The sequence below is a fragment of the Aspergillus sydowii genome, assembly GCF_001890705.1.
Source record: "Aspergillus sydowii CBS 593.65 unplaced genomic scaffold ASPSYscaffold_7, whole genome shotgun sequence".
Classification (NCBI taxonomy): Eukaryota; Fungi; Ascomycota; class Eurotiomycetes; order Eurotiales; family Aspergillaceae; genus Aspergillus; species Aspergillus sydowii.
The window spans coordinates 1,193,404-1,217,573 of record NW_024467865.1 but is presented as its reverse complement, the minus strand read 5'-3'; the positions used below and the strand labels follow the sequence as shown (position 1 = coordinate 1,217,573).

General features: G+C 49.6%; 8 protein-coding genes across 8 annotated transcripts; 4 read left to right on the top strand and 4 right to left on the bottom strand.

Moving 5' to 3' along the window:
* Positions 1-19: 19 nt before the first annotated feature.
* Positions 20-2,818, bottom strand: ASPSYDRAFT_46982 (neutral/alkaline ceramidase). Its single transcript, XM_040847347.1, has 3 exons — positions 2,733-2,818; positions 2,379-2,616; positions 20-2,322 (listed from the first exon to the last, which is right to left on the bottom strand). Exons 2-3 carry the CDS (start codon positions 2,576-2,578, stop codon positions 243-245), a joined length of 2,280 nt encoding a protein of 759 aa, XP_040701570.1. The 5' UTR covers positions 2,579-2,616; positions 2,733-2,818; the 3' UTR covers positions 20-242.
* Positions 2,819-3,541: 723 nt separating this feature from the next.
* On the top strand, positions 3,542-4,242 carry ASPSYDRAFT_154329 (pre-mRNA-splicing factor SPF27 family protein; the record flags this gene model as incomplete). The annotated part of the gene is made up of 2 exons (XM_040842359.1): positions 3,542-3,578; positions 3,632-4,242. 2 exons carry the CDS (start codon positions 3,542-3,544, stop codon positions 4,240-4,242), a joined length of 648 nt encoding a protein of 215 aa, XP_040701569.1.
* A 581-nt stretch (positions 4,243-4,823) lies between these two features.
* ASPSYDRAFT_91044 (putative 3-beta hydroxysteroid dehydrogenase/isomerase family protein) lies at positions 4,824-6,407 on the bottom strand (the record flags this gene model as incomplete). Its single annotated transcript, XM_040852426.1, has 3 exons — positions 4,824-5,358; positions 5,450-6,095; positions 6,179-6,407. 3 exons carry the CDS (start codon positions 6,405-6,407, stop codon positions 4,824-4,826), a joined length of 1,410 nt encoding a protein of 469 aa, XP_040701568.1.
* Positions 6,408-8,955: 2,548 nt separating this feature from the next.
* On the top strand, positions 8,956-10,855 carry ASPSYDRAFT_154780 (MFS transporter; the record flags this gene model as incomplete). Its single annotated transcript, XM_040842397.1, has 4 exons — positions 8,956-9,287; positions 9,350-9,726; positions 9,783-10,059; positions 10,120-10,855. 4 exons carry the CDS (start codon positions 8,956-8,958, stop codon positions 10,853-10,855), a joined length of 1,722 nt encoding a protein of 573 aa, XP_040701567.1.
* A 296-nt stretch (positions 10,856-11,151) lies between these two features.
* ASPSYDRAFT_205437 (nuclear telomere cap complex subunit Ten1) lies at positions 11,152-11,755 on the bottom strand (the record flags this gene model as incomplete). The annotated part of the gene is made up of 2 exons (XM_040843881.1): positions 11,152-11,506; positions 11,668-11,755. Coding segments are annotated over 2 exons (443 nt in total), but the record flags the coding sequence as incomplete, so codon positions are not given.
* A 505-nt stretch (positions 11,756-12,260) lies between these two features.
* On the top strand, positions 12,261-12,985 carry ASPSYDRAFT_153891 (ESCRT-III subunit protein SNF7; the record flags this gene model as incomplete). Its single annotated transcript, XM_040842328.1, has 2 exons — positions 12,261-12,435; positions 12,489-12,985. The coding sequence occupies 2 exons, from the start codon at positions 12,261-12,263 to the stop codon at positions 12,983-12,985; spliced, it is 672 nt and encodes a 223-aa protein (XP_040701565.1).
* A 932-nt stretch (positions 12,986-13,917) lies between these two features.
* On the bottom strand, positions 13,918-16,123 carry ASPSYDRAFT_46972 (uncharacterized protein). Its single transcript, XM_040847346.1, has 3 exons — positions 15,872-16,123; positions 14,601-15,744; positions 13,918-14,546 (listed from the first exon to the last, which is right to left on the bottom strand). The coding sequence occupies exons 1-3, from the start codon at positions 15,918-15,920 to the stop codon at positions 13,955-13,957; spliced, it is 1,785 nt and encodes a 594-aa protein (XP_040701564.1). The 5' UTR covers positions 15,921-16,123; the 3' UTR covers positions 13,918-13,954.
* A 3,075-nt stretch (positions 16,124-19,198) lies between these two features.
* schA (serine/threonine protein kinase SCH9) lies at positions 19,199-22,490 on the top strand (the record flags this gene model as incomplete). Its single annotated transcript, XM_040849663.1, has 3 exons — positions 19,199-19,260; positions 19,707-20,996; positions 21,068-22,490. The coding sequence occupies 3 exons, from the start codon at positions 19,199-19,201 to the stop codon at positions 22,488-22,490; spliced, it is 2,775 nt and encodes a 924-aa protein (XP_040701563.1).
* Positions 22,491-24,170: the final 1,680 nt, after the last annotated feature.

Genomic DNA, 24,170 nt, shown 5'->3' with positions numbered 1-24,170 from the left:
AAAGGACGATCGTGATGCACTGCAAACAATAAAAGTCATTGGCGCTGGGAGCTCAGAGGCGCCAACCCTGAAACACCAGCACCGGCAGAAATAGAATGGAGTTAAATGTTTGTCGAATAATAGCCAGGATACAGTGAAGCCTAATGGACTAGTAAAATTAAGAATAAATCGAATATCCCTGGCAGAGTAGCTAGCTCAGACATTGATTGTTATCATAACTTGGGCAATCCCGCACGCGCCGTTCAAATAGCAACATTAAAGGGCTCATCAATTCCCTCAAAAGCCTCTACTTTCCCATTGACGCCCTTAGCATCTCCGTAGTAATGGAACCGATAGACCCCGGCTTGTACTGGACGAGGACTCCCGGAAGAGTAGTAGTCGTCCTCTATCTCCCACTCCAGGGTGACCTCACTGTATCCTAAGACGGTATTCGTCCTCTTCCAGTGATACAAAAGGTTCCAATCGCCGTCATTGCGCACCGTTTCCCAATCCCCACTGTCCGTCTGTCGTTCGACTGCTGCAAAAGTAGACTCTGATCGTAAATTGTTCCTCGGGTTAGCGCCGACAAAGGTGGCGCTCACTTTATCGCCCGGTGTGTATTTAGCATTTCCAGCAGAAGTAATAACGTCCCCATACGATTTACCAATTGGATGGCCATCGTACACAACGGAGGGAATAAAACTCAGAGATTTATCAGTGTTGATTGGTGGCTCGATTCCGGACGGCTCAGGATATCGACCCTCTCCCTGGGCGGATTCGTCCAGATAAGGGAGATAAGTCAGCGTTAAATTGACATAGGCAGCTAGTGTATTTGGTCCGTAGAGAGTTGAGCCCCCTTCATAGCGTTGCCTACCATACTCCTCCTCGGTGGTCACGTAGTGCGCATAACTGTTCGCCGGGGAGCCCAAAACTACTAGGGGATCAGTAATTGAGAGCTTTTCGCTTGCTGATTTTGCAATAGCGTCTTTCCAGCGCCGTGCCGCCATGGTCGTAACTTCGCTGGTGGAAATCGCAAACATCAGCTGCCCTACACGAAGGAGCTGAATATCCACTACGTTTGGAGACCAGGCGTAGGGTAAGCTGAGGTCTCCAACATCTAGCAGGATCTCTTTCGGTTGTTGGCATTCCTGTTGCTCGGGCGTCGGCTGATGAAGAAATCCTCGAGCAATGTACCACAGCGGGTTACGCTCCGCGGGCGTGGTATCGTTCTGAGTGAAGTCGAAATAACCAGGCCAATCAGTAGTACCAGCGGCAAAGGAAAACCCAAGAGCTGCCGAGCAAGTGCTTAGAGTGCTAGAATTGAATGGTGACTGGAAACTGTAGCCATCCAAGTTTTCGAAGAGGTGGAATGAACTGACTTGAGAGCTTTTACGGATTGGGATGGCGTTGGTACTCATTTGATCATGCAGATCTTTGGCAGCAGTGTATTGCCGCAGTCCAATCTCAAAGCAGCTCTTTGCACCTTGGTCGTTCTCCCGGAAAAATGGGCCACGCCCGTGACATTTGTCGGTTTTCCCACCACATGTGCTGTCTGTGTAGCGACATTCCTCACCAGATCCATCTTCACACCATGCTCCAAGAATATTGGGAGAAGTGTCGCCGACACTAGACTGGGAGAAACCAGCCACAAAGTTATCCGCGAATTTCGAATCATCTTGGACACTTCTTTCAAATAGCCAGGCAGCAACACCTTTGTTGTCTCCAGTGACGAGAGTATTGTTGCCGTAAAGTGATGTGCCATGTACCGGAAAGAACGTTAAGACAGCAGCTGTTTTGTTGTCACTCTCCCTGTCAAATCTCAAGAGGCTTAATGTTTTATCAACGTTGGAAGAATATCGTGCCTTTTCTTCCTCGGGATTTGCCTCATAAGAATATGGGCTTCTGTTGATACTTGCGTCCTCAATGTGTGTTGTGCCGAAAGTAAGGCGACCAGGAGCAAGGCTCTCATGAGCTCTCTTTATGGACAGCAATACACCATCTACAATTGCATTGAAGCCCTGCCTATCGAAGCCTTTGTTAGGAATTTGAGGAAGGAGATAATTATACCACGCGCCTGGACCTGAATGAGAATGTGTGCCTGTGAGGGCAAGATTGTGGTCGCCATATCGCGCGTATTCATTGCCCAAGCCAGCAAGTTTCTCTAAAACACTGTGTCGTACTCCAGTGTCCCCCGTTAAGGTATCAAGGATTACATAGATCCAAGTCTCCTCGAGATTATTAGGGTTTGCCACGATGAATGCTCGCGAATAGATTCTTTGGCGAAGACCTGTACCAATCTGGTCGAGGTCGGCAAACCCACCAAAACCTATCTCCACAACAGGCCTGTATATATTCTATTAGTAACTCGAGTCGGGGGCATGTGGGAGGATTGGATTTACCCAGTTATATCGGCTTTACCAGCCCCTAGGAGGAGAATGCCATCATCGTCAACGTAGCTTGACGACCGATCGTCCCATTGTGTCTTCACTTGAAATGCTGGAGATTTTTTTGAATCGTGAAGCACCGAGAGGGTTTGCAGCAATATCACAGCAATGACAAACGTCCCGACAAGAGCGAGGTTGAGCCTGTTATTCGCCATTTTTCAGGGTGCAAAAGGATGGATACGCACTCCAAGCCCTGTGGAATATTATGACATCAGAATATTGTTCCACGCAGGGAGGCCGAGACTATTTATTCTCTTCATCACTGTCAGGGGACGAGAAGTTTAAAGCACTGATGACCGAGGAACTTACCAGGGTCGTTCCTGGATACGACCGCCTCGGAATATTTTTCAACCTCTCTTGGAAAGAAGGGGGTCGACGGAAAGGTTCTATTGGCGATCAGACAGCTCAAGGTCGCATCAAAGTCAATCCTGTTTCTCCCCTTGGATTTGTCGTGCCCTCTTTCAATACTGTCTGATTGGACAAACTTGTGAGCCCCCGCGCAGTAGTCAGAAAGATTCGTCAAAGAGGGAGGGTCATCTGCGGGTTCCTTGAGCTCGAGCGGAGAACTTAGTTGCGAAGAGTGCGATGATCGCGGGCATGTGCTGATGGAGCTGGAGACTAACTTAGGTAACATGCCTCAGGGCCAAGTTGTGGCTGCACATTGGTCAGTATCTAAACCAACGAGGAACAAAAATCCAGAGCAATACAGTGTATGGACGTGACGTACTCTGTATTGACATAGTGACTGACAGGAGGTAGAAATGTTTGCTGCGATCTAGAAGTATGCCTCGAGCGTGCACGGTGATGGTAGAACTAAATGATCATATTCATTGACTTCATTGACAATGACCACTGAACCTCGGCGCCCGGCGGCAGATCGCGCCTGCCCGATCGAATACTAGGTAATCCCCACATTTTCCATTTTAGGAAGGCACCATCTCAAATGATATGGTTACTAATCAATTAGCACGTGATTTACTAGCACTGAGCAAAAAGATGAGCTTGACTTGATGAACATGTTGCTGTCGAGAATCGAGATCGCTACCTGCTAAACATTCCCCAAGTCCCTACGTGGAACTGAAGTAAACTGTCAGCGCATTCAATTATTCATACTCACAATGCCTTTGATTAATGAATCCCACGACTCCCTCCCGTGTAAGTGCCTTTCCGCGATAATTTGAAGCCGAAGTTCTAATAACATGGTACAGATATCGATGCGGCACCATCGACCCAGGCTCGGGCCAATGCAGAGAGATTGATCGCAGCGGAACTTTCATCAGATTATCAATCCTCAACACATCCATCGATTCCTGAATTCGCCGAACCCAAATTCACCCCCTGTATCCAGCAGGAAATCGAGCGCAAGGCGGCTGGGCAGCCTCTTACTGGCGGAGTCGACCTTTCACGCTACGAGGCTCCCGAGCCACCAACTCGCTCCGCTAATTCTGTACCAGATCTCGATGAATGGCGTCAAACGTTGCGGAAAGCATACACAGCTAGTTCGCACTTGTCTTCACGGCATGAGAACCTCACACTCCTCGAAGAGAGCGGCAAGAATGCGTGGTTGATCGGAAATTCCCAATTGGAGGACATACTCAGAGTACTTGAGAAGGAATTGGCGGAGTCAAAGGAGGCGGCGGAGAGTGTCAACAAACAACGAAAGATCGCACAGGAGGCGAGCCAAGGAGAGCTTACCGGGCTGGAAGAGACATGGCGACGCGGTGTTGGCGCCATCCTCGACGTTGAACTCGCCGCCGAGGACGTGCGAGTGAAGATTCTTGAACAGAGACGACAATACGCACAGCAGCATGCCCGGTAGGCGGGGCTATGTCAAACATAATATGTGCGACGACTCGGAATTGCGGGAGAGCATGCACTCTAATGCTATTGGCCCCGAAATCCCGGCAGTGACTTTGGAAGGAGACTTGGAACCCTTGAACGAGCTGCATCCATGATTCTATTCCGAGTCTATTTCAGGCACCAAAGGATATATACAAGGCCATCTTTTGATATCAAACCCCGTAATGTGCCAAGGCACGTTGCAGTGTTTAAAACTATGGCTGGGTACAGAGGTCACACAAAGTGCCGTGCGCCGTCGCTTCGCTCCGTCTTGTTGGACAATTCACCCTTTAAACTTCGAGCTATACAGATTTGCTGGTTATTGTAAGGTGTGGATTACATTAATGACGTGGCTTGGGGACTCTGGGGCTACTATCTGAGCGTCTTATCTGACTACTCAGTGTTATTATCTAATGGAGTTAGTGCTGTGGATACCCATGTCTTCCATTGAAGACTACAAATTAAATGAATGATATGAGAATTCCGTACAAATGAATTAGGTGGTATTAATTGTATAACTACTAGATAGTCCATGGGGAGTGGCCATGTTACAAAATACTCTCAATACGACCTTGCTTTCCCCATAATAGCAGCAGCCCCCTTCCGAGCAGCAAGGCGATTCCAATGCAACAATTCCTTACACACGCCATCCAACGAAGTTATCGACGGGTCGTATCCCAACCCACCCTGTTCAGGGGATTTGCGTGCGCGCGAATCGTCAATAATGAGATGGACATTGGATATAGAAAAGACAGAGGGCTGCATTTGACCCAAGTCGCGCCTGATTTCGGGAAGCCAGGGGAGGTAGAAGTGCCGTAGCAGGACGTACCACTCAACGAAATGGGACAGTATGAGCATCGGGGCCGGGGGTACGTATGAGAATTGAATGGGTGTTGTGACGAGGGTCGTTAAAAGCAAGTATATATCGCCGAACGAGATGGCTGGATTTGGATCCGTTACAATGAAAGCATCTCCGCCGATATTTGGTAGGTCGAGTGGGCTTTTAGTATGTTCGATGAGCCGTTGCTCATAAAGAAGATGCGCGATGGATACGTTTTCCGCGTTGACGAAGTTTTGGATTATATGGGGAACCCACCTAAAAAAGCATGAATTAGTTAGGGTTCCAACTTGCACATCTCGATTGGCACCTGTTGAAGTTCATGAGAACATGGGGAATGGATACATACGTTGGACCACCGCCCATTTTCAGGTAAATCCCAATGAGGGTTGCACACGTCTCGCTGCCAACACCATAGATTCCATTTGCAGGTCGGATACAGCCCGTACGGAAGTTGTTTTTGATATCATCGGCCTCCCGTACGATGATTTCTGCCTCTCGTTTTGACACCGCATAATTTCCGAAAAACTCATCGTGCTCCTTTGGGGTTTCAGTTGCATCACTCAGGACCTGTACAAAGTGCTTCGGTGTATTTTTCCAAGGCGCAGTCCAGAAATTAGGGCAGCGCATGCAAATGGAGCCGGAAGATGTTGAGACGAAGCAGCTCGCGCCCGCCTTTTTGGCGGCATTAAGCACATTAATGGTCCCGCCGACGTTCACTTTACGGCAAATAGAAAGGAAGGCCCTGTGGCGGTCTTCTGGTCGAATCATAGCAGCGTTGTGGAACACTGTCAACGGCAGATCGACGACAGAGTCGGGCCATGGTTGTGTGAATGCGTCATATACAGCAATCTCATCAACGATATTTGTTTTGACGAAGGTAACACCTAGGTCAAGGAGTTCACGACGAGGTGATGCAAGATCTAAGGTTCGAATAGCTGCTGGGTTTTCCCCCCGAGCCACGAGATGCGATATAATCCAGTTACCAACAAGTCCTAAATAAGTCAGCAGCCATAATTTATCCATGCCACCGCACATGACGTTCATGCAGTAGCTCTATGAAATGTTCCCAACGTACCAGATCCTCCAACAACAATGTAGCGCCGCCCCTGTTTTGGGGGCAAACTTTCGGTTACATCAACGGGGTTGTGAACTGCCCTCTTATATGCGGCCCTGATTTCATCGATGTTCAATCGACGAGGGGACAACTTGCGGGCCTCTTCAGGGATCCCGCTCATTGCAGAGTTCATACGGTAGATGTAGAGGGAGCCGAACACGGCGAAGCACAAGAGAATAACAGCCAGCATCGTATGCAAATCTCAGACTAATCATTCTTATCGGCTTCAGGATGAGCTATGTAGGACGCGATTTGCTTACAGCTTTTATAGACACCCTTGTGAGCCTGGACTCCCCTTCCGAAGGTCTTCACTAAGAAGGGAGAAAGAGGTAGTGAATGAACAACATAATTTTCATGGGACCACAAAGCGCGAGCAAGCCACCAAAGACGTCAAATCCTCGAAGCGAAGCGGGTTGCGGAGCCATTCAACTCTCATCAAGACATCAACGCTAACGCCTGTAGAATCGCAGTTGGGACTCGGGACACCAATATTTAGTCGGTTCGGTTAGAGCACTGAACCCCTGCGCCCCCTCTCCGCCCGTTCGCTTAGAGTCCTCATTGCGCCATCCCTGCCCTCGGCTTCTTGAGAATCAAAACGAGCAAATTAAAAAGTCTTTAAGTTATCCAAACGAAGCGAGGTCTTGGACGTTGTCGATTTGCCAGCCCCTGCAGCTTTGCATTCGCGTAGCGAGGCTGATCACCCACCATGTCATTAGGTTCACGTAATCAATTTGGTGTAAGTTAATATATGAAGTGCCTACGTAATGGATAAATGGAGTAGATAGTATTTCGCACGGGCCGATCCTTAATTTTGACGAGCAGTTCACTATTAAGAAGGGTTTGGAGATCAAGGGAAGTCATGGAGTCATGCTGTGATTTGGCTCTTTCGAGTCATGGCTATGTGGAGGGAACAGCAAGTAACTAAGTGTTTTCATCGAATAACAAGACCCAGACTTCTATGTTGCGCACTGGTTGAATGAAGCCCGGCCATTATTAGCGCAGACGATCAACTTCGGATAGATAAGCTCTCCAGATATTGATAGTTCAATCGAATTCATCTCAGTCTTCACACCTTCCATAGTGTAGCATACCACGTGACTATATGGCCGGCCTTCTGCCCGAGGTTTCTAGACTCCTCGAAAAGTGGAACAGTGGGGCCATTGACAGGTGCTGCCATGCAGGTTGTCCATGTTGGCACATGCTCTGATACGAGGTCTGGCCGAGTCTGGTCGTCCGCTTTCAACTCTCCTGCATGAAGAGGGGATATGTGCATTGTACACCAGATTCAGCCAGATTCGCCAGTCGTCTGGATCAAAGAAAGCCGGTGGGGGCTTGGCTCTTTCATTCTCTTCACAGTTGATTGTTGAAAGTTCGGGAAACCGGCACAGGCGGTCAGTCGGTTGTGCTCTGACTGGACGAACCCCTTCTTCACCCCTCGAGTCTCAGCTTGTTTCCGGTCTGGACTGCTGGTTTCGGGGGTTGTATACGAACAATCCTTCATGATTCCATGAATATTTCAAAAAAAAAAAAAAAAAAAAAAAACCCTTTACTGAAGTTCCGCTCTGCTGGAGCAGCCATTCTGACATCTGAGGTTACTGCTTTGCTTCGGCTATGCCCCGAACGAAGAAAGCCGTACAGATATAAATCTTCTCGGATATTCCCCGTGGAGTCGGCTTCCGTCTGGCGTACCGCGTACCATATGGGGCTCGGCAACCATCCATTCTGGTATGGGTCTAAGAGTGGGCCTGGCTTGTACGTAGTAACCGTGATGGCGCGGTCGAAGGCTCACTGGCTCACTGACTCAGTTTCGGTTTCTGGGTCCGTGGAAACTGGAAACTCTTGGAGATACTCATACGGGTCACAAGGTTTTGAAGATCGTGAGGCCAAATGACGAATGCAGAATGCTTGGACACATCACTCGGTATTCTATCCGAGCAAACAAAACAAGATGCCTGGGCAGCAAATGGAGAATCTGAGCTTCTAGCGGGGTTAGCCTCGGCCCACCACCAGACCGTAAAGAGGTTATTCATTAACATTCAGTGCTTGTCTTGTCCTGGGCAAAAAGCGCGCCGCGGTATAGATCACGCCAGATTGAGTGATTGAATCCATAAAGGGTCAACATCCTCCTCTTGGGCAGCCGGTCTTCATACTCTATGCAAGTTTTCTGACCATCTAGCTGTCCACTGGCACCGAGTGTCGCCTGCACGCCTTATCAGTGACCACTGTGGCGGGATTTGGCCCGTTGGTTTTCTAGTTTTGCTTTGATGCCCCACCAGCCCGAAGCCTCGCAGCAGCGTCTTTAAAGATTTTCGGGCCGCTAGCCATTGCGTAGGAAATTATAATGCAAATCGTTCCCCTCGCATACCATTTGTCCAATTCTCAAAAACTTCCTTGCTTCCCTGGTACGTAACCAAGTCTGTCGCTGTCCGGGGCTATTCGTTCGACCCTTTCTGGCTTCTGTCTCTGGGCCTTGAGCACTCAGCCTTACAAATTTCTCCGTGCAGCTAACAGAAGCAAACCCTGGCCGACCAAGAACTGCCTGTTTCCTATTTCTATGCTTTGCAGACGCTTTTTAATCCAAATCTCGAATAACTATACGATATCCTCGCCTGAGTGTTGTTGTATTCTCACACAGCTTAGAAGGACTACCATAGACTGAGCCCAAGTTTAATGCGCTAGACAAGGCCCGAAAAGGAGGAACAGTTCCTAGAGGTCGCCTCTAGTAGTCGGAAGCAGCGATGTCAGTTACGCCAAATAATTCAGAGCCATCGAAATGCCCCCGATACAGTGAAGACCGTGCAGACGGCGACGCGCGCTCTATGACAGGGTCAACCTCATCGGAGGACTCACTTGACCAAGTCGATGCCCTGGATCGCACTGTAACAAGCCATTCGCGCATGTCAAATCCCGACCTGACCAGGAGAGTCACATCAATTGGAACCACGGGCACGACAGATCCAAATTATGAAGTCGACTATGAGGACGGGGACGACCCGGCCAACCCTAAGAATTGGTCGTTCAAATACAAAGGCATGGCAATTGCCATGCTATCCTGGAATACTCTAATTATGTGAGTCAAATTGACTCTTAACACTCTTGGGTCTTGATAAACTGACGTCCCTGTTCAAAAAGTGTTTTACATTCCACATCTTACACTTCCGGTATACCGATCATTGGAGCAGAATTTGGCGCCTCAAATACCATTGTCACCCTGGGGTTGACGTTCTACCTTATTGGCCTGGCCATTGGGTCGATGTTCATGGCTCCGCTAAGTGAGGTGTACGGCCGTAAGCCTGTGTCCATTGTGTGCCTAGGCATCTTCACGGTCTTGATCATCCCCTGCGCGCTGGCCCAGTCCATCGAGGCTTTAATTATTTCCCGCACCATTGGAGCATTATTCGGAAGTGTTATGATCTCCACTGCACCAGGGATGGTGTCAGATCTAGTAACAGATGAGCAAAGAGCGCTGGCCATCTCTGTTTGGAGCATTGGGCCTATCAACGGACCAGGTATGTTGTTTCCTCACCGCAGGGCTTGTCTACTTTAGTCACTGACTCTACGGCAGTTTTGGGTCCTATCCTTGGCGGTTTCGTGACGCAGTACCTGGGCTGGCGATGGATGAACTGGATTGCTTTGATGCTCTCCGGGGTCGCCTTAGCCTTTGCTTGTCTGATGAAGGAGACGTACGGTCCTATCATCTTGCAGAAAAAGGCGGCGCGCAGGCGCAAGGAGACAAACGATGACCGGTGGTGGAGCCGATACGACCAAAAAGCCAGTCTTCTGGATATGCTGAAAATAAATCTCAGTCGACCATTTGTCATGGCTGTTCTAGAGCCCATCTGGTAAGCCGACAGAACCCATACACCCCATTCAGACTTCCTTGGAACTAACCAAATCTCCAGCATCTTCTGGAATCTCTACATCGCAATTGTATACGGAATCCTCTACCTCTGCTTCACAGCCTACCCAATCGTCTTCCGCCAGATCCGCGGTTGGTCGCTCGGCCTCTCAGGCCTCGCCTTCTGCGGCATCGGAGTCGGATGCATGATTATGATTATCTGCGAACCCCTCGTCCGCCGCATGATCAACAGCCACAAGCACGACCCAGAAACCGGCAAAGTACCCCCCGAGGCCATGGTCTCGATCGTGTGCATCGCCGCCATCCTAATTCCCTCAGGAGAGCTCTGGTTCGCCTGGACCTGCGCGCCAGCCTCCATCCCCTGGATTGTCCCCATCCTCGCGGGTGTCCTGTTTGGTTGCGGGAACGCCGGTGTCTTTATCTACGCTTCTAATTACCTCACCGACAGCTATGGCGTGTATGCGGCCTCTGCGCTGGCGGGGAACTCTGTCATGCGTAGCATCCTGGGTGGTGTTATGCCTCTTGTGGGGACCTACCTGTACGACGGGCTTGGACCGAACTGGGCGGGTACTCTGCTTGGGTTGCTTGAGGTGGCGATTATTCCGATTCCATTTGTGTTCTACAAGTATGGGTATAAGATTCGGATGAAAAGCTCGCTTATCAGTCGGATGCAGGAGGATAAGAAGAAGCTGGAGAACAAGCGGAAGCGCTTGGAGGAGCGTTTGGCGTCGGAGGCGAATGCAGCTACTGGAGAGACGAGGGAGAAAGAAGGTGTCTAATGCAAATAAAACCAAGCACAGGATTGGCAGAAGCTGATGGGGTAAAGGTAAAAGTTCAAAGGTTTTCTTGCACGGTTGGAGTTCGATACCATTTTTTCCTTTTCCTTTTCCTTTTCCTTTTCCTTTTCCTTTTCCTTTTTCTTTTTCTTTTTCTTTTTCTTTTTTTTATATCTTCGGCAGGCGTCCCAAAGCGCACTGGACATAATCCTATAACACACTACTAGTAGTAATAGATAATGATGCAGACACGCAATATCTACTATTTTATGGAACTGATACCTCAGATTTATTCATGTTCATTCGACTGGGCGTCTCATCCTCTCTACCTCTTGCAAATCACCCAATATCTGCTCATATTCGCCCAAATCAATGGGCCCAGCCGGGAAGACAATCACGGCATCAACATGCACAGATTCAGGCATAGACGCATGTGCAGACGCCACCTCCTTGACCCAGGCAGCAGCCGGGGATTTTCGCACATAGCCGATGACATTAATCCACGCACCGACGCACAGCTCCTCCCAGGTCATCGTCTCCAGGATAGCGTTGACATCGACTGCGATAGATGGGGGGTTGTCCCGTGGCTTTTTGAATCGCGGGTAGTTGTGCTCTAGGACCAAGAGCCCTTTAGATATCTGGTATGTTTTGACGCTGTAGGAAATCCGCCCAAGAAGCAGGTTGGGAGTATATTAGCTTTTCGCCCATTACCCACTTGTTTTTCAATTTAAGTACAGATATAAAGGATTTAACGTGTGTCCAGTGTTGTATGCTAGACAGCGATAATAAAATATAGTGCAGCAGTCTCTACGCACCATCCAAGAAAGCGGACTTTAGAGTCAGCCGGGAGAGAGGGGATGTCGGCGAGGAAAGCCCTCGTAGAAGGAAGAGGGCCGTTCATTCTGCGGAATGTACATAATAGATGAGCTTGGGGTCTTGTCCGGTGATGTTGCGGGTGCGTAGAAATGGAAGCCGGAGGTCCAATGGTGAATGCGGACAAGTAGCAGCGCACGTGACCTGCTCCTCTTGATAGGCCTGGTGGCGTATGTCATAAGTCGACCCGGCGAAATCTGGAGGGGAAAACAGCCTCGTTCAACTTCGTCCTCATCTTCCGGCTTTCGCTTCCTCAGACCGTCGCTCTATTATTACTTTGACCGCTCGCCTAGTCCCTTTCGGTAGACTTCGTTTGTTCGTGGTGTTTCCACCACTTTGTTGCCTGGAGGTCTAGCGCCGCTCACCCTCGCTATCTCCTTCCTCCCCACCAATCTTCCACCGGTTTCCAAGACGCTTTCGACGTCAACAGAACATCGAACTGCGGGGTGACCGTTTACCGTCGCTAAATTCTGCACCTGCAATATAACATTTTGAATCCCCCGAAAAAGAGCATAGGCTCTTATCTCCGTCAAAGATGTGGTCTTGGTTCGGTGGTGCGGCCGCCCAGAAGCGAAAGGATGCGCCGAAGAATGCCATCCTTGCGCTGCGGGAGCAGCTAGATATGTTACAAAAGAGAGAGAAGCATTTAGAGAATCAGATGGCCGAGCAAGAGGCCGTTGCTAAGAAAAATGTGGCTTCAAATAAGACCGGTACTGTACTTCCAGCTTTTGTTATCTTCGGTATACGAGACTGACTTCCGCAGCCGCCAAGGCCGCTCTTCGACGGAAAAAGGTCCACGAGAAGAACTTCGAACAGACGCAAGCCCAGGTCGCACAGTTAGAACAGCAGATATATGCTATTGAGGCGGCCAATATCAACCATGAAACCCTCAACGCCATGAAGATGGCTGGAACAGCCATGGAAAAGATTCACAACGGCATGACCATCGACAAGGTCGACGAGACAATGTATGTCGTTATCCCACTGGCGATTTATGGAAAATGTTTTAACAGAACTAGGGACAAACTCCGAGAACAAGCAGCGCTCAACGAAGAAATTGCACAAGTGATCGCCAACAATCCGCTGGGCGAGCAGCCGGACGAAGACGAGCTGGACGAGGAGCTCGAGGGTCTGGAGCAGGAAGCTATGGACGAGCGCATGCTCAACACAGGCACGGTACCGGTTGCAGATCAACTCAACCGGCTACCTGCGCCAACGAACGCAGAACGTAAGCCTACACCTCTCCGAATCAGCGCATGAATTTCAGACTGTGGCTAACGGGGACACCTTCGTCAGCGGCCAAAGCAAAACAAAAGGAAGAAGAATCCGACGAGGAGGCCGAGCTGGAAAAACTACGGGCGGAAATGGCTATGTGATGATCTCCCAGTTTTCACGGCCTTTTCTTCCTTTTTCACTCCGCATATGATGGAACGGGGGACGAATGCGCTTATCATGACTCACTACGATTAGCCAAACAGCTCCTTTCACCGCCCATTCCTCTGGGTTGTTGCTTTTCTTCCTCGTCTTCAGCCCATGGCGTAATTCCAATGTCCCCATCAATATCTCTCACATACCGACTCATCAAATGGCTCATCTTCGTATTGGGAACAAGGGCCAGGGGCCAGGGGATTTGTTTGGAAGCTGCACACGGTACATCACTCTACTTACCGAGCGCGAATATACCAGACACTACATTGCGAGGACTACTTGCGCACTGTGCTATTCCTTCCTTCCGTCATATGCTGCTCGGTTTTGATGATATGCTTCCTTTTTAAACGGATGGGGGGCTATACTTATTACGCTTTCATGTCATTATATGTTCTGTTATGTTACTACAGCGCTCACTATCTTTTTAATCCTACATCGATGCATTGATCTACCTTTGTTTCACCAGTATTTTCCAGATATAGCTACTCTTAGTATTTAGCTGCCTAGCTAGGCGCCTTTATTCAATCGCTGCAGTCGATGTAAGAAAATGACGACATAAACAAATTCATGCCATTAGAATATTAATTAGAATAAAACTCGGTGGTAATAAATAACTCCCATTTTCCATCTGCACCCTTACCAACCACCCAAACAAGTAGAAACAAACCCAATAAGCCGGAAACCATGATCGAATATCCATTGTACTGCATGTAGATGGTGATAAAGATGCTGATATATCATTTCGAACAAAGATAAAGATAAGGTAAAAAAAAAAAAAAAAAAAGGAGCCACGTGGAATAATCAAGGGAACCACGCATAGCTCTTGAGGGGAACGGTCCTCGCACCATCATCAACTTCGCTGCACCATCTCGATTTCCACTCCCATTCGTGTGAAGCGGCTTCAACGAGGGCTTCTTTGCACTCGGGGGGTAGTTCTTCGAGGATCTCGGGATTCACGAACTCAGGATGTTTGGGGTTAGCGACGCTGATTAGACCGTTTGCGCCGAGATCATGAACGTCGCCATCGGGACCAGGCACACCCATGTTTGAATACGGCGGACTTTCCGTTTGGACGTCGAGGATGGCGAAACGGCGTGAGAGGGTGGCGGGAATGGATGAGAAGATGGTAGGGGTTTCTTCCTCTGGCTTGCTTTCTTCGCCTTCTGTTGTTTCTGCTTGAGTGATTTCGTCTTCGGTCATGCCGTTTGACAGTGTAAGTGTTGACATTTCTTTTGTTAGTTTGTTCGCGCCCCGGGCGTCGGGAGGAGGCAGCCGCTCCCAGCGAGCGTGGGAGGGCTGCATAATCTTAGGGTATTGGAAGAGGTTCGTGTGAATGTCATAAACGCCTTCAAGGTTTTGCTGACGTGTAGTCGACAGTAGGGCGTTGAAATTGCTATATCTTCTATCAGCAGGCATTCCCAAATCAGTTAAAAAGGGGAATACTCACGCGGCTTCTCGAGCATGTTCCAACATCCAATTATCCCCTGTGACCGTGACTTTTCGCTTTTTGGAATCTACCGCTTTGCCAGTACCGGGTATGGGGATAGTGGGCGTGCTGGTGTGATAAACGCTGCTAGCTCCGTGCCATGCCACATACTGGTTCTTATTGTATGGTTCGCCGGGCGCAGGTAGCTTGTCCTCGGGGACAGCAAGTTCGCCTTCCACATCACCACGTTCCCTGGCAGCTTGGGCATTGTAATCATCAATGACTTTCCGGCCACCAACAATTATCTTTGCACCAAATTCTCGGAACACAGACCGTGCAGTAACCACACCAATGGCGCGACCTTTGTAGGAATGAGGGATAATATCTCTCTCGATCAAGTCGCGTTTCGCATCATCGTCGATGATAATTTTGTAGAGAAATTTGTGTTTCTGGAAGAACAAATACGAATCCCTGAACCCAATGCATCTCGCTGGCTCGGTGGACAGCATGTATTGACGATCGCCGCGATTAAGAATCGTAAACGTCCGAACTCTGTACTCCCGATCGCCCTGCAGGATACCATTCTTATCGACCTTGGTGTCGCCCTCTGGGTCACCCGGAACAGCCACCTCATCATCAATAACATCCATCATATTCCCTTCCTTATCAATCGGCACCTGCGTGACGTGAGATGGCCCACGGCCTCGTCCCCATCGCCCCCCACTCGCAGCAGGTCGGCCACGTCTCCTCTTGACTGGCGTGCTCACCTGAATCTGCGGTGCTGATCCATCAGCAGGGGTATCCCAATCCGGAGGACGGTTCTTTGGCGGACGGCCGATGCGCCGTTTTCGCGGAATGGCCGACACGCGACCGAGTGCCATGTGTGTTGGAGTATCAGGCCGTGACGGAGGGTTGGAGTCCTGCGCGGGTGTATCTGCAGCTTCTGATTCCGGAGCCGGCGTAGGTTGTGCTGGTGTACCGGCGTCTTCCTCTTTCTGTGGTGAAGCCGGCGCTTCTTCTTCCTCTTCTCCATCAGCTCCATCCTCGCGCTGCTCCTCTTCGTCCTCTGCTTCGTCCGGTACTACAGGCGGAGACGATTCACGCGACGGAGGGGCTTCTATCATTTCATCATCCGAAGCGTCGGGAAGCGGAGGGGGTGCATTCTCTATGGGGAGGTTAGTAGTTGCGTCCCATCATTTAAGCCCGGATCGACGAGATGAAGAACGCGAAACGAAAGGGACTGAGTTGAAAGATGAAAACCGAAAACCGAATTGAAGAGAATATTGACTCACTCATTGATTGCGCAGCTGCCTGCGCGGCGGCTCGCAGCTTTCTGGGCATCTTGGAAGTGAGCTTGATGCTGGACTGAAAATAACACCGGCCGACAAGCCAGTAGAACCGATGGATGGATGCTGCACTTTCCTCTGCGCGCCGGACCTTCTCGCCTAATGGAGATTTGTTTCTCCAGATGCTGTCACGTGCATTTTATGTCACGCGCGCTAGAACACGTGCAAGTGCAAACCCAACTTACTAGGAATGCTACCCTAAGCCCTATGTGGATCTGTAGTATGAAATGACGTCACAGTGATAGAATAACGGTGGTGGCTGGCATTCTTCGGATGAGAGCGGTATACTACGGTGTATCCGAAGTAGAGATCTGGCTATATTGAACGAGGTAGTTCCTGGCGAAATCCAAATCCCGGCTCGGGAGATTAGCGATTACCAACTTCTCTACTAAGCTCAGACACCCAAGAGGCATACATGCCTATGACGTCTTGCATCGCAAAGCTGATGAGATGTAGTTAGTTCACATGCCAAAGCCGCAGGTGAACCCCTCGTCTTATCAATTCGCTAGAGGCCATGCACAGCGGCATCATTGCTATGAAAGTGGAGTATTACTATGCGTCAGGTTATCCTGCAAGTGTGAGATTCTTGCGTCAAATCTGCGGAAGTGCCTACATAGAGTTCTGGTCCGGGGTGACAGCCAACTGTACACTATAGGCTGTTCTGCGTTCTGCGATACAATATACAAATATGACGCAGCTGCTGTTTGTATATAGGTGTAGCCGAGGCGCAAGGCCCTCACTTCAGGACGGATGGTCTGCAATGGTGATTGAAGGATCAATGTTCCGGCATGAGGGGTGGAACAAAACCTTGATTTTCCTTTTCTATTAGAAAAAAGAACATCCCGTGGTTGTCGAACAAGCCTCGATGACGCGGGGAGCGCCTGGACATTGGTTCACTGATATTTTGACAGAGCTGATCCGCGATATTGTGCAACCACCCCGCGGGCTTGTCCAAGTGTATACGGATGGGGTAGTTAGTGGCGGCGGTATAGTAAGACGGCTACCTGGACTTCACTAAAGAAGGGAAAAGCTACCGTATAATGGTGAGGGGATGGGTTTAACGCAAAGACTCCTCAAACCACCCTATAGCGGGCCTTGGAAAGGGCGGTAAGGCGGCTGCACATCATTTCTCAGTGCTCCTGGAGCTAAGATCTTTTTTGGACATGTTGTTTGCAGGGTCTATAGTAGCTCCAACCTCTCAGCATCCATTGGGTGCGTTGGTGTTCGGAGCTCAGTCTTCCCTGTAACAATAATACCTTGATGAACGCAGATCACTGGCCGGAAAAAGCCGCATCGAGTTGGACAAGGCAACTTACCCAGGTTGCTGCATTATTGGAATTGGGCAGTCGGTTTCGCAATCAGTCGGAGAGGACGAGAACGAGAACGGAATGCTCTCCTACTCTGGCAACATTGGAGGGGAGGTAGGCGAAGCGGTGGACCATACCCCGCCTTTCTTGACAGACAAGAGAGGAGGTGGCGGAAAAAGGCACCAGAGTGCTCCAAAACTATGCATCCATCGACGATTAGCGTGAGGAGCAAGATGATAAGACGGTGGTCAACCGGAGCGGTCTCAGGTGGTGAGGGAGGACCATTGGACTCGGCATCACCGAGAAAGACAGTAGCGGTGGTAAACAGCGGTAGTGGTATGACAGACAGAGAGGCCGAGAAACACCTACACCATTAGCATCAAGTCGTCGCGATTGTGATCACTGGAGCCAGGGGGAGGGCTGGGAAGCCTGGGATATTAGGATAAAATAGACTTCTCTCTTATCTTAGCCGCGTGTTGCCGGCAAGGTGAAGAACCTAAGTCTGATCGGGGATCGCGAATCCTGGTAGTTCGGTCACACTCCTGCTGCATCCCACCTCCATCACCGGACGGTCTCTGATGATATCGCCGCCGTCTTATGACCTAGGCTAATAATGGGCTTCCAGAAGTCGAGGGCCTGTATCGCCGGAGGTTCGCGGCGGCTTCAGCGCTGGTTCTCGCTACTCTGGACGCCCGTCTCCATCTTCGTCCTCTTCATTTGCCCAAAACCCGGTTGACCTTCTCCACCGCTTCAGAATTCGCCCGTGGATCCATATCCAAACGTGCCGATTTCCCTTCACTCGCCCGGGCATTCGCCTGGGATGCCTCCGTTTGAGCGGAATGCGCAGCTGAAGCGAGGACACAGTTGACTTTGAGTAGCAGAAGCGTAGAGGTAGAGGGCCTGAGACAGAGCTGAGCCGGCTGACCAGCGTGAGACTGTGAGCCTGAGCTGGAGGAAAGTATGGTATACTATTTTTACACTGGCGATGGCTATTCGGCCCTTTGGAGCAACACGCGGGAAACTTCCAGGCATTGGGCAATAATGTGAATCATCCATGATGCTCGCGCAGTAGTTCGAGGCAAAGCTGGAATGGTCATCCTCAATCCAGCGGCTTCAGCGGCAGCTTATGTCGACCTCCAGTCCAGCACATCTTGAGGTCAGCTCGCCGTCTTTAAACGCCACCCCGTCCTCGCACGCGGCATCTTTCGAATCCATCTCGAGTTCCAATTCTCGCCTGCTTGCTGGGGAGACTGTATCCTTTGGTTAGCCCCGTTCATTGGATCTGTCACTGTCCATGGGGCTGGATTCTTTGTGGTTCTCCTGTGTTCCTGTTCACTTGTTTGCCTCCTCCTCTTGCGCCCGCAGTTTCTGAGTCTTAGAGTCTGGGCCTGCTTCCAGATTCTTTCTCTTCATCCTCAACTTTGCCTCTCTATTCACTCGCTGCGACGCGATCTTTAACACGGGCTTTAAAGTGTATCTGACTTCGAAGCTTTATTGCAGAGGTAAATCCTCTTTCCCCCCCAGTATTAACCGTTCCCCATCCACACGGGGACTCCCCTCTGGGGACACTATGACTGCCCGTCCCCCATCGTCCTTTGGCCTGCTGGAGTAGAAGCACAGTGGCTAACACGAGGCCCAACCAGGTCGCCATCGACCCCTCCTCGACCTTGTCGCAGCAGGTCGCCGAACCCGATCGGGTCCTCCTCCTCCGACTCTCCCCTCCCGCAAACTTCCTTAGCTCCTCATTCTCCGACAAATTCATTACTCACTGTCTCGTTTCTTCATACTCAAATCCCGCACTATCTGGAGGGTCCCCGCACGAACCTCGCCTTTTCCCTTCTTTCTTTTTTTGGTTGTCTGCTTTCTTTCTCCTCTACGACCCCTCCGTTAATTCTCGAGTCCTCCCCTCCTTGGCTTTCGGAGTGCATTTGGCGGAGGTTTATTGGTGTCGGATGGGAACACAATAATGGCTGCTGCTCAGAGTGGTTCCGAAAACACGGACTTGTCGAAGCAGCCACTCCCCCAAAAGTGAGTGGTTTTCCTCTTTCTAATTTTTTCTTTCCCTCGTTTGTATTCGTTGGTTTTTTTTTTTTTTTTTAATACAGTAATTTGCACATGTGAAATTCGAGCAAGAGACTGGCACCCATGAACAAAATTCTGGAGAGGCGATGTGGTGCAATTTTTGTTCGAATTGCGGATGTTGCGGATTTTACTTGCTTGGTCCGGTTTTGCCGTCGCATTGGTTTGGAGGCAGTCGCAACAAGTCCACCAATTCCAGCCTCGTCATTGAGACTTTTGGTTTTCTTTGCCCTAGCTTTTGTTTCACTTGCTGGTGGAAACTTGTCTTCCTAGCTCTACCTTGCACTTTTTTCTTGGAGCATCTCGACATGCCAGCATCATACTGCATTCCAGCCCACTTCCACCATGGAGTATGCGAATTGTCAAAGATTTTATAGCGCTAACACCTCTATCAGCGATGGTGTTCAGGACGACGATAGCCAGGATCAAATTGGTTCGAATACACCGAGTCCGACTGGGATTGCCACTCCGCAGCCCGACCCGGCTGACAGGCGCCTACCATCCATAATGCACAATTACTTCCAGGTTGGTAGTTCTTCTGCTGTCATGCTTCGCTCTCTCAAAACACGGTTTTCCCTCTCCGAACCATCTCCCTCTTCCGCAGACAATGTGCAGTCGAGTGCGCTTTCAAATGGGACATGCGATGATCAAAAAGCGGGACACACTTCCTCATCATCCGGATCTTTTGTCATGATGGAGCGTGACGAGGCTCGCCTGAGTTCGCCGAATACTCCCCCAGACAAGGAAATGGAAACCCACCAGGTTTCGCAAGATACCCTCCCTCCCACGGCCCTTCCCACTCCCCCTTGCTCCTCGGCATGCTCCCTCCTTCAAAAAGAGCCCGAAGAGTCAGAAGTAGGACTACCGATTCCAGATAAAGGAATGGGGTCTATCTTTTCCACATTGAAGAACTACCTGTCTCCTTCTAGCAGCGTGTCCTGCTCTGACCCCCAAGCACCCCGACATACCTCCCATCCCGTCTCTAGTGTCTCTGACGACCCCGTCCTTGCCTCTCATTTTTCCAACCCTTCTCTTTCCCATGCCTCGGAAGCACACTGTCAAGTGGAAGCAGCCCTTTTCGACCATGAGAAACCACAAGTGTCCACATCTTCTGAGAATCCTGCGAAGCTAACTGCGAACGTGTCAAACCCTCCGCATTTAAAGAATACCCCTCCTCTTACACCTCGGGCTATGTCCGATGACGATTTGCAACCGAATGCGAAAACCCCCGCACCTCCCCCTCGTTCGTCGAACCAGACCCAATCGCCGCCCGACGAGTTTTCAGACTCCGCGGATGAAATTACAGGGAAACTCAACGAGGTATTCCCTTCGTCGATGGACACTACCGCTTCTACCTCTCCAACTTCAGGCCCCCCTGTGGCCTCCCTCAAGGGCAAGCTTTACGTTAAAATTTCGGAAGCGAGAGGGCTCAGACCTGGATTCGACCCTTACGTTGTTTGCGTTTTCGAGTGGAATGAGGTGATTTCGAAGAGCGTCCAGGATGAGGAGGAAGAATCTTTGAAACGACAGCAAAAGGAACTCGAACAGTCAGACCTTGATGCCGGTCGACCAATGGCTATTCCCTTGAAGAGCCGACAGAGCAGTCATAACCCTGCGCTTGAGGGTCCGGAGCAGAGAGGACAAGCTCCCGTAACAGATCCACACTGGAACCATGAAGCTGTTTTGTGAGTTTTTTACTTTACTTCTTCGGCCTACCCTCAAGTTCAACGTTTACTAACGTGTGTTATTTATCTAGTGATGTTTTCGGAGACCAGTCTGAAGTTGACGTCTCAGTATATGATCGCAAGGACTCGGAAGCCTTTATGGGCCATGTGCGGCTCTGTGTCAATCTCAAAGAGGATCAGAGTCGCTTAGAAGGCTGGTTCCCACTGTCCGGTCGGGCTGCAGGGGATTCTCAGGTCTCCGGAGAGATTCACATGGAGATGAAATTCGAAAAAGAGGATACAAAACAGGTCGGGCCCAATGATTTCCAGATCCTGAAGCTCATCGGGAAAGGAACATTCGGTCAAGTGTATCAAGTAAAAAAGAAGGATACGCGCCGTATTTATGCCATGAAGGTTTTGTCTAAGAAGGTCATCATCCAAAAGAAGGAAGTTGCCCACACGGTGGGAGAGCGAAATATCTTGGTCCGAACTGCTATGGCTGCTTCCCCGTTTATTGTCGGACTCAAATTTTCATTCCAAACCCCTACCGATCTTTACCTCGTCACTGATTACATGTCCGGCGGTGAATTATTCTGGCATCTTCAGAAAGAGGGACGGTTTCAGGAACCACGGGCCAAGTTCTACATCGCTGAGCTCATTTTGGCATTGCAGCATCTTCACGAACATGATATCGTGTATCGCGACCTCAAGCCCGAAAATATTCTACTTGATGCCAACGGCCATATTGCGCTTTGCGATTTCGGTCTTTCGAAGGCGAACCTTACTCAGAATGATACAACAAATACCTTCTGTGGCACCACAGAATATCTTGCACCGGAGGTACTGCTTGACGAACAGGGATATACTAAAATGGTGGATTTCTGGTCTCTAGGTGTTCTTGTTTTCGAGATGTGCTGTGGCTGGAGTCCCTTCTATGCGGAAGACACGCAACAGATGTACAAGAACATCGCTTTCGGTAAAGTCCGTTTCCCCCGTGATGCTCTCAGTACGGAAGGGCGCAATTTCGTCAAGGGCCTGCTCAATCGAAACCCCAAGCATCGCCTGGGAGCCCAGGATGATGCGAAAGAGCTCATGGCACACCCCTTCTTCCACGATGTTGATTGGGCTGCTCTGGGCAGGAAGGAAGTCATTCCACCTTTCAAACCCAAACTCAAGTCCGACACTGATACCTCCAACTTTGACCCTGAGTTTACCAATGCTCTTGAAAACAACAACTCATTGAATGATCGGGCTGCCGCCCTTGCCAATGGGTTTATGGCTGCATCAACGCCACTCTCTCCAGGAATGCAAGCCAACTTCAAAGGATTTACGTTTGTCAATGAAAGCTCAATCGATCACCACTTTAAAAATGAAGAAGGAGATCACATGGAGGAGGACGAGACGTGGCATCGATCTCACCGGTCTGGAAATTCTATAGATCACCGCATGACTGGCGTTCAAAAGACTGGCGATGCCGGTGAGATTTTCAATGTTGATGACAATTTTGACATGTGATTATGCCTCTTGCTGCATGATAAAGGAGTTGTGATGTCTGCATATATCATGTCGTTTTTCTGCTTTGTATATGCCTTCCTCATGGAATGGAACTCAGGATATGAGTTTCCAAATTTGTCCTCATTTTAACATACCCCAGAAGATTTATGTTGTATCGTCTGTCACTTCTCTCGCCCCAGTCGAGAGAACATGGCTACTTGGTCCTTTACTCATTTGCACTATTCTTTTTTGCTCATCTGATATGGATAACGAAAGGTATTCGTGCTTTCCACATACCCGGTACTCTTTTCAAGTTATTGATTTTGAAGAGACCAATTTCGACATGCATATTACCTGTTTACTCTTTGCTTTCTTTCCCCTTCTTAACTCGCTTGCACCCGTGGACCTGATGAACAACATCTGTGATATCCCGTATTGATTCCGCTTCCAACAGGCTTGTTAGCCCTCTCTTATTTCCTCGGTTTTTTTTCCCGTGCTTCGACGCGTCGCCTGATGCGTCTCGGCTCATTATTTCCAGCGAACAGGGGATTGCATATCTGGATAAGGTAACATGAGATGGTAAATTATTGATGTAGTGGCGTTGTATGGCAGCATTGGCGCAGGAGGGTAGTTTGAAGAGTTCTTTGCCCTGGGTAACAGCTAAATAAACTACATGTTTTGCTTTACGAAAAAAGCCTCTTGTAGCTTGTGACCGCAAGGGTTATATTGGAGAAGCAACTATGATGATTTGTGGAAACTGTTGGGTGTACACCATTCTTCGTATAAAGAATATATATTTCAAGACACGACCTGGATACGAGAAAATATTCTAAAATTGGTTTTTGCTGCATCAGCGTTAGTCGGATACTCGGAGTCCCTGACAGGCGCAGGAACTGGTTAGTGCCAAAGGAAAGGATGCATGCTCGTATTGCATCGCGCGGTGTAACATGCAGTGATCGAGATTCTCGATGCGAGCTGGGCCTTGCAAGTGGCACCCACATGAGACAGGGAGCATGGTCGGCTTTGCGTTTCCTAACGCGTTGCGCGCTCTGATTCAGAGCAGCTCTAGCTTTACGGAGTATACTCTGGATCCATCTGGGATGATAGCCAGGGTGGTTCACAGGCAAATATTCATCAACATCATCATCCTCATCTGGCCTCAAGTAATGTGAGCCTGTGACTCGTGAGGTCTTTGGTTCTGGTTCGGATTCTGGAAGAAAAGTGGAACGCCGAACTTCGCAATCCACATGGATCTGAGACTGGTTGGATTTCTGAGCAATAAGCCCACTGTCGTCAGCTTTCTCAGTGGTCTGATGTTTGCAATGAATCAGAGCAATGTCCTCTCGCCGCCCCAGTGATGTTGACATTAATTAAACAAGAACTGGAACCTTGGCCAATAGGACTGGGCCGTCGCACGAACCGAAGGTCGGGCTGGAGCCGAGCGTTCATCACGATCAGTTCATTTCAAGCTCAGGGGTGGAAATTCCGCTCCTATTGGACGTTGCGTAAAAAAATCGGCCGAGTATTTTGTCTATTCTTTAATTCTTTAGATGTTAACAAAGGCCAACAAAAGTCAAAGTGGTCTCTTACGAAGGCGTTCTTCAATTGGGATTCAGCTCGCCAGGGGTCTGGATCACGCGGGATGAACTCGAGATTGAGTCCAGGGGCCAAACAAAAGAAGTTTAGAAATGACTCGCCGTC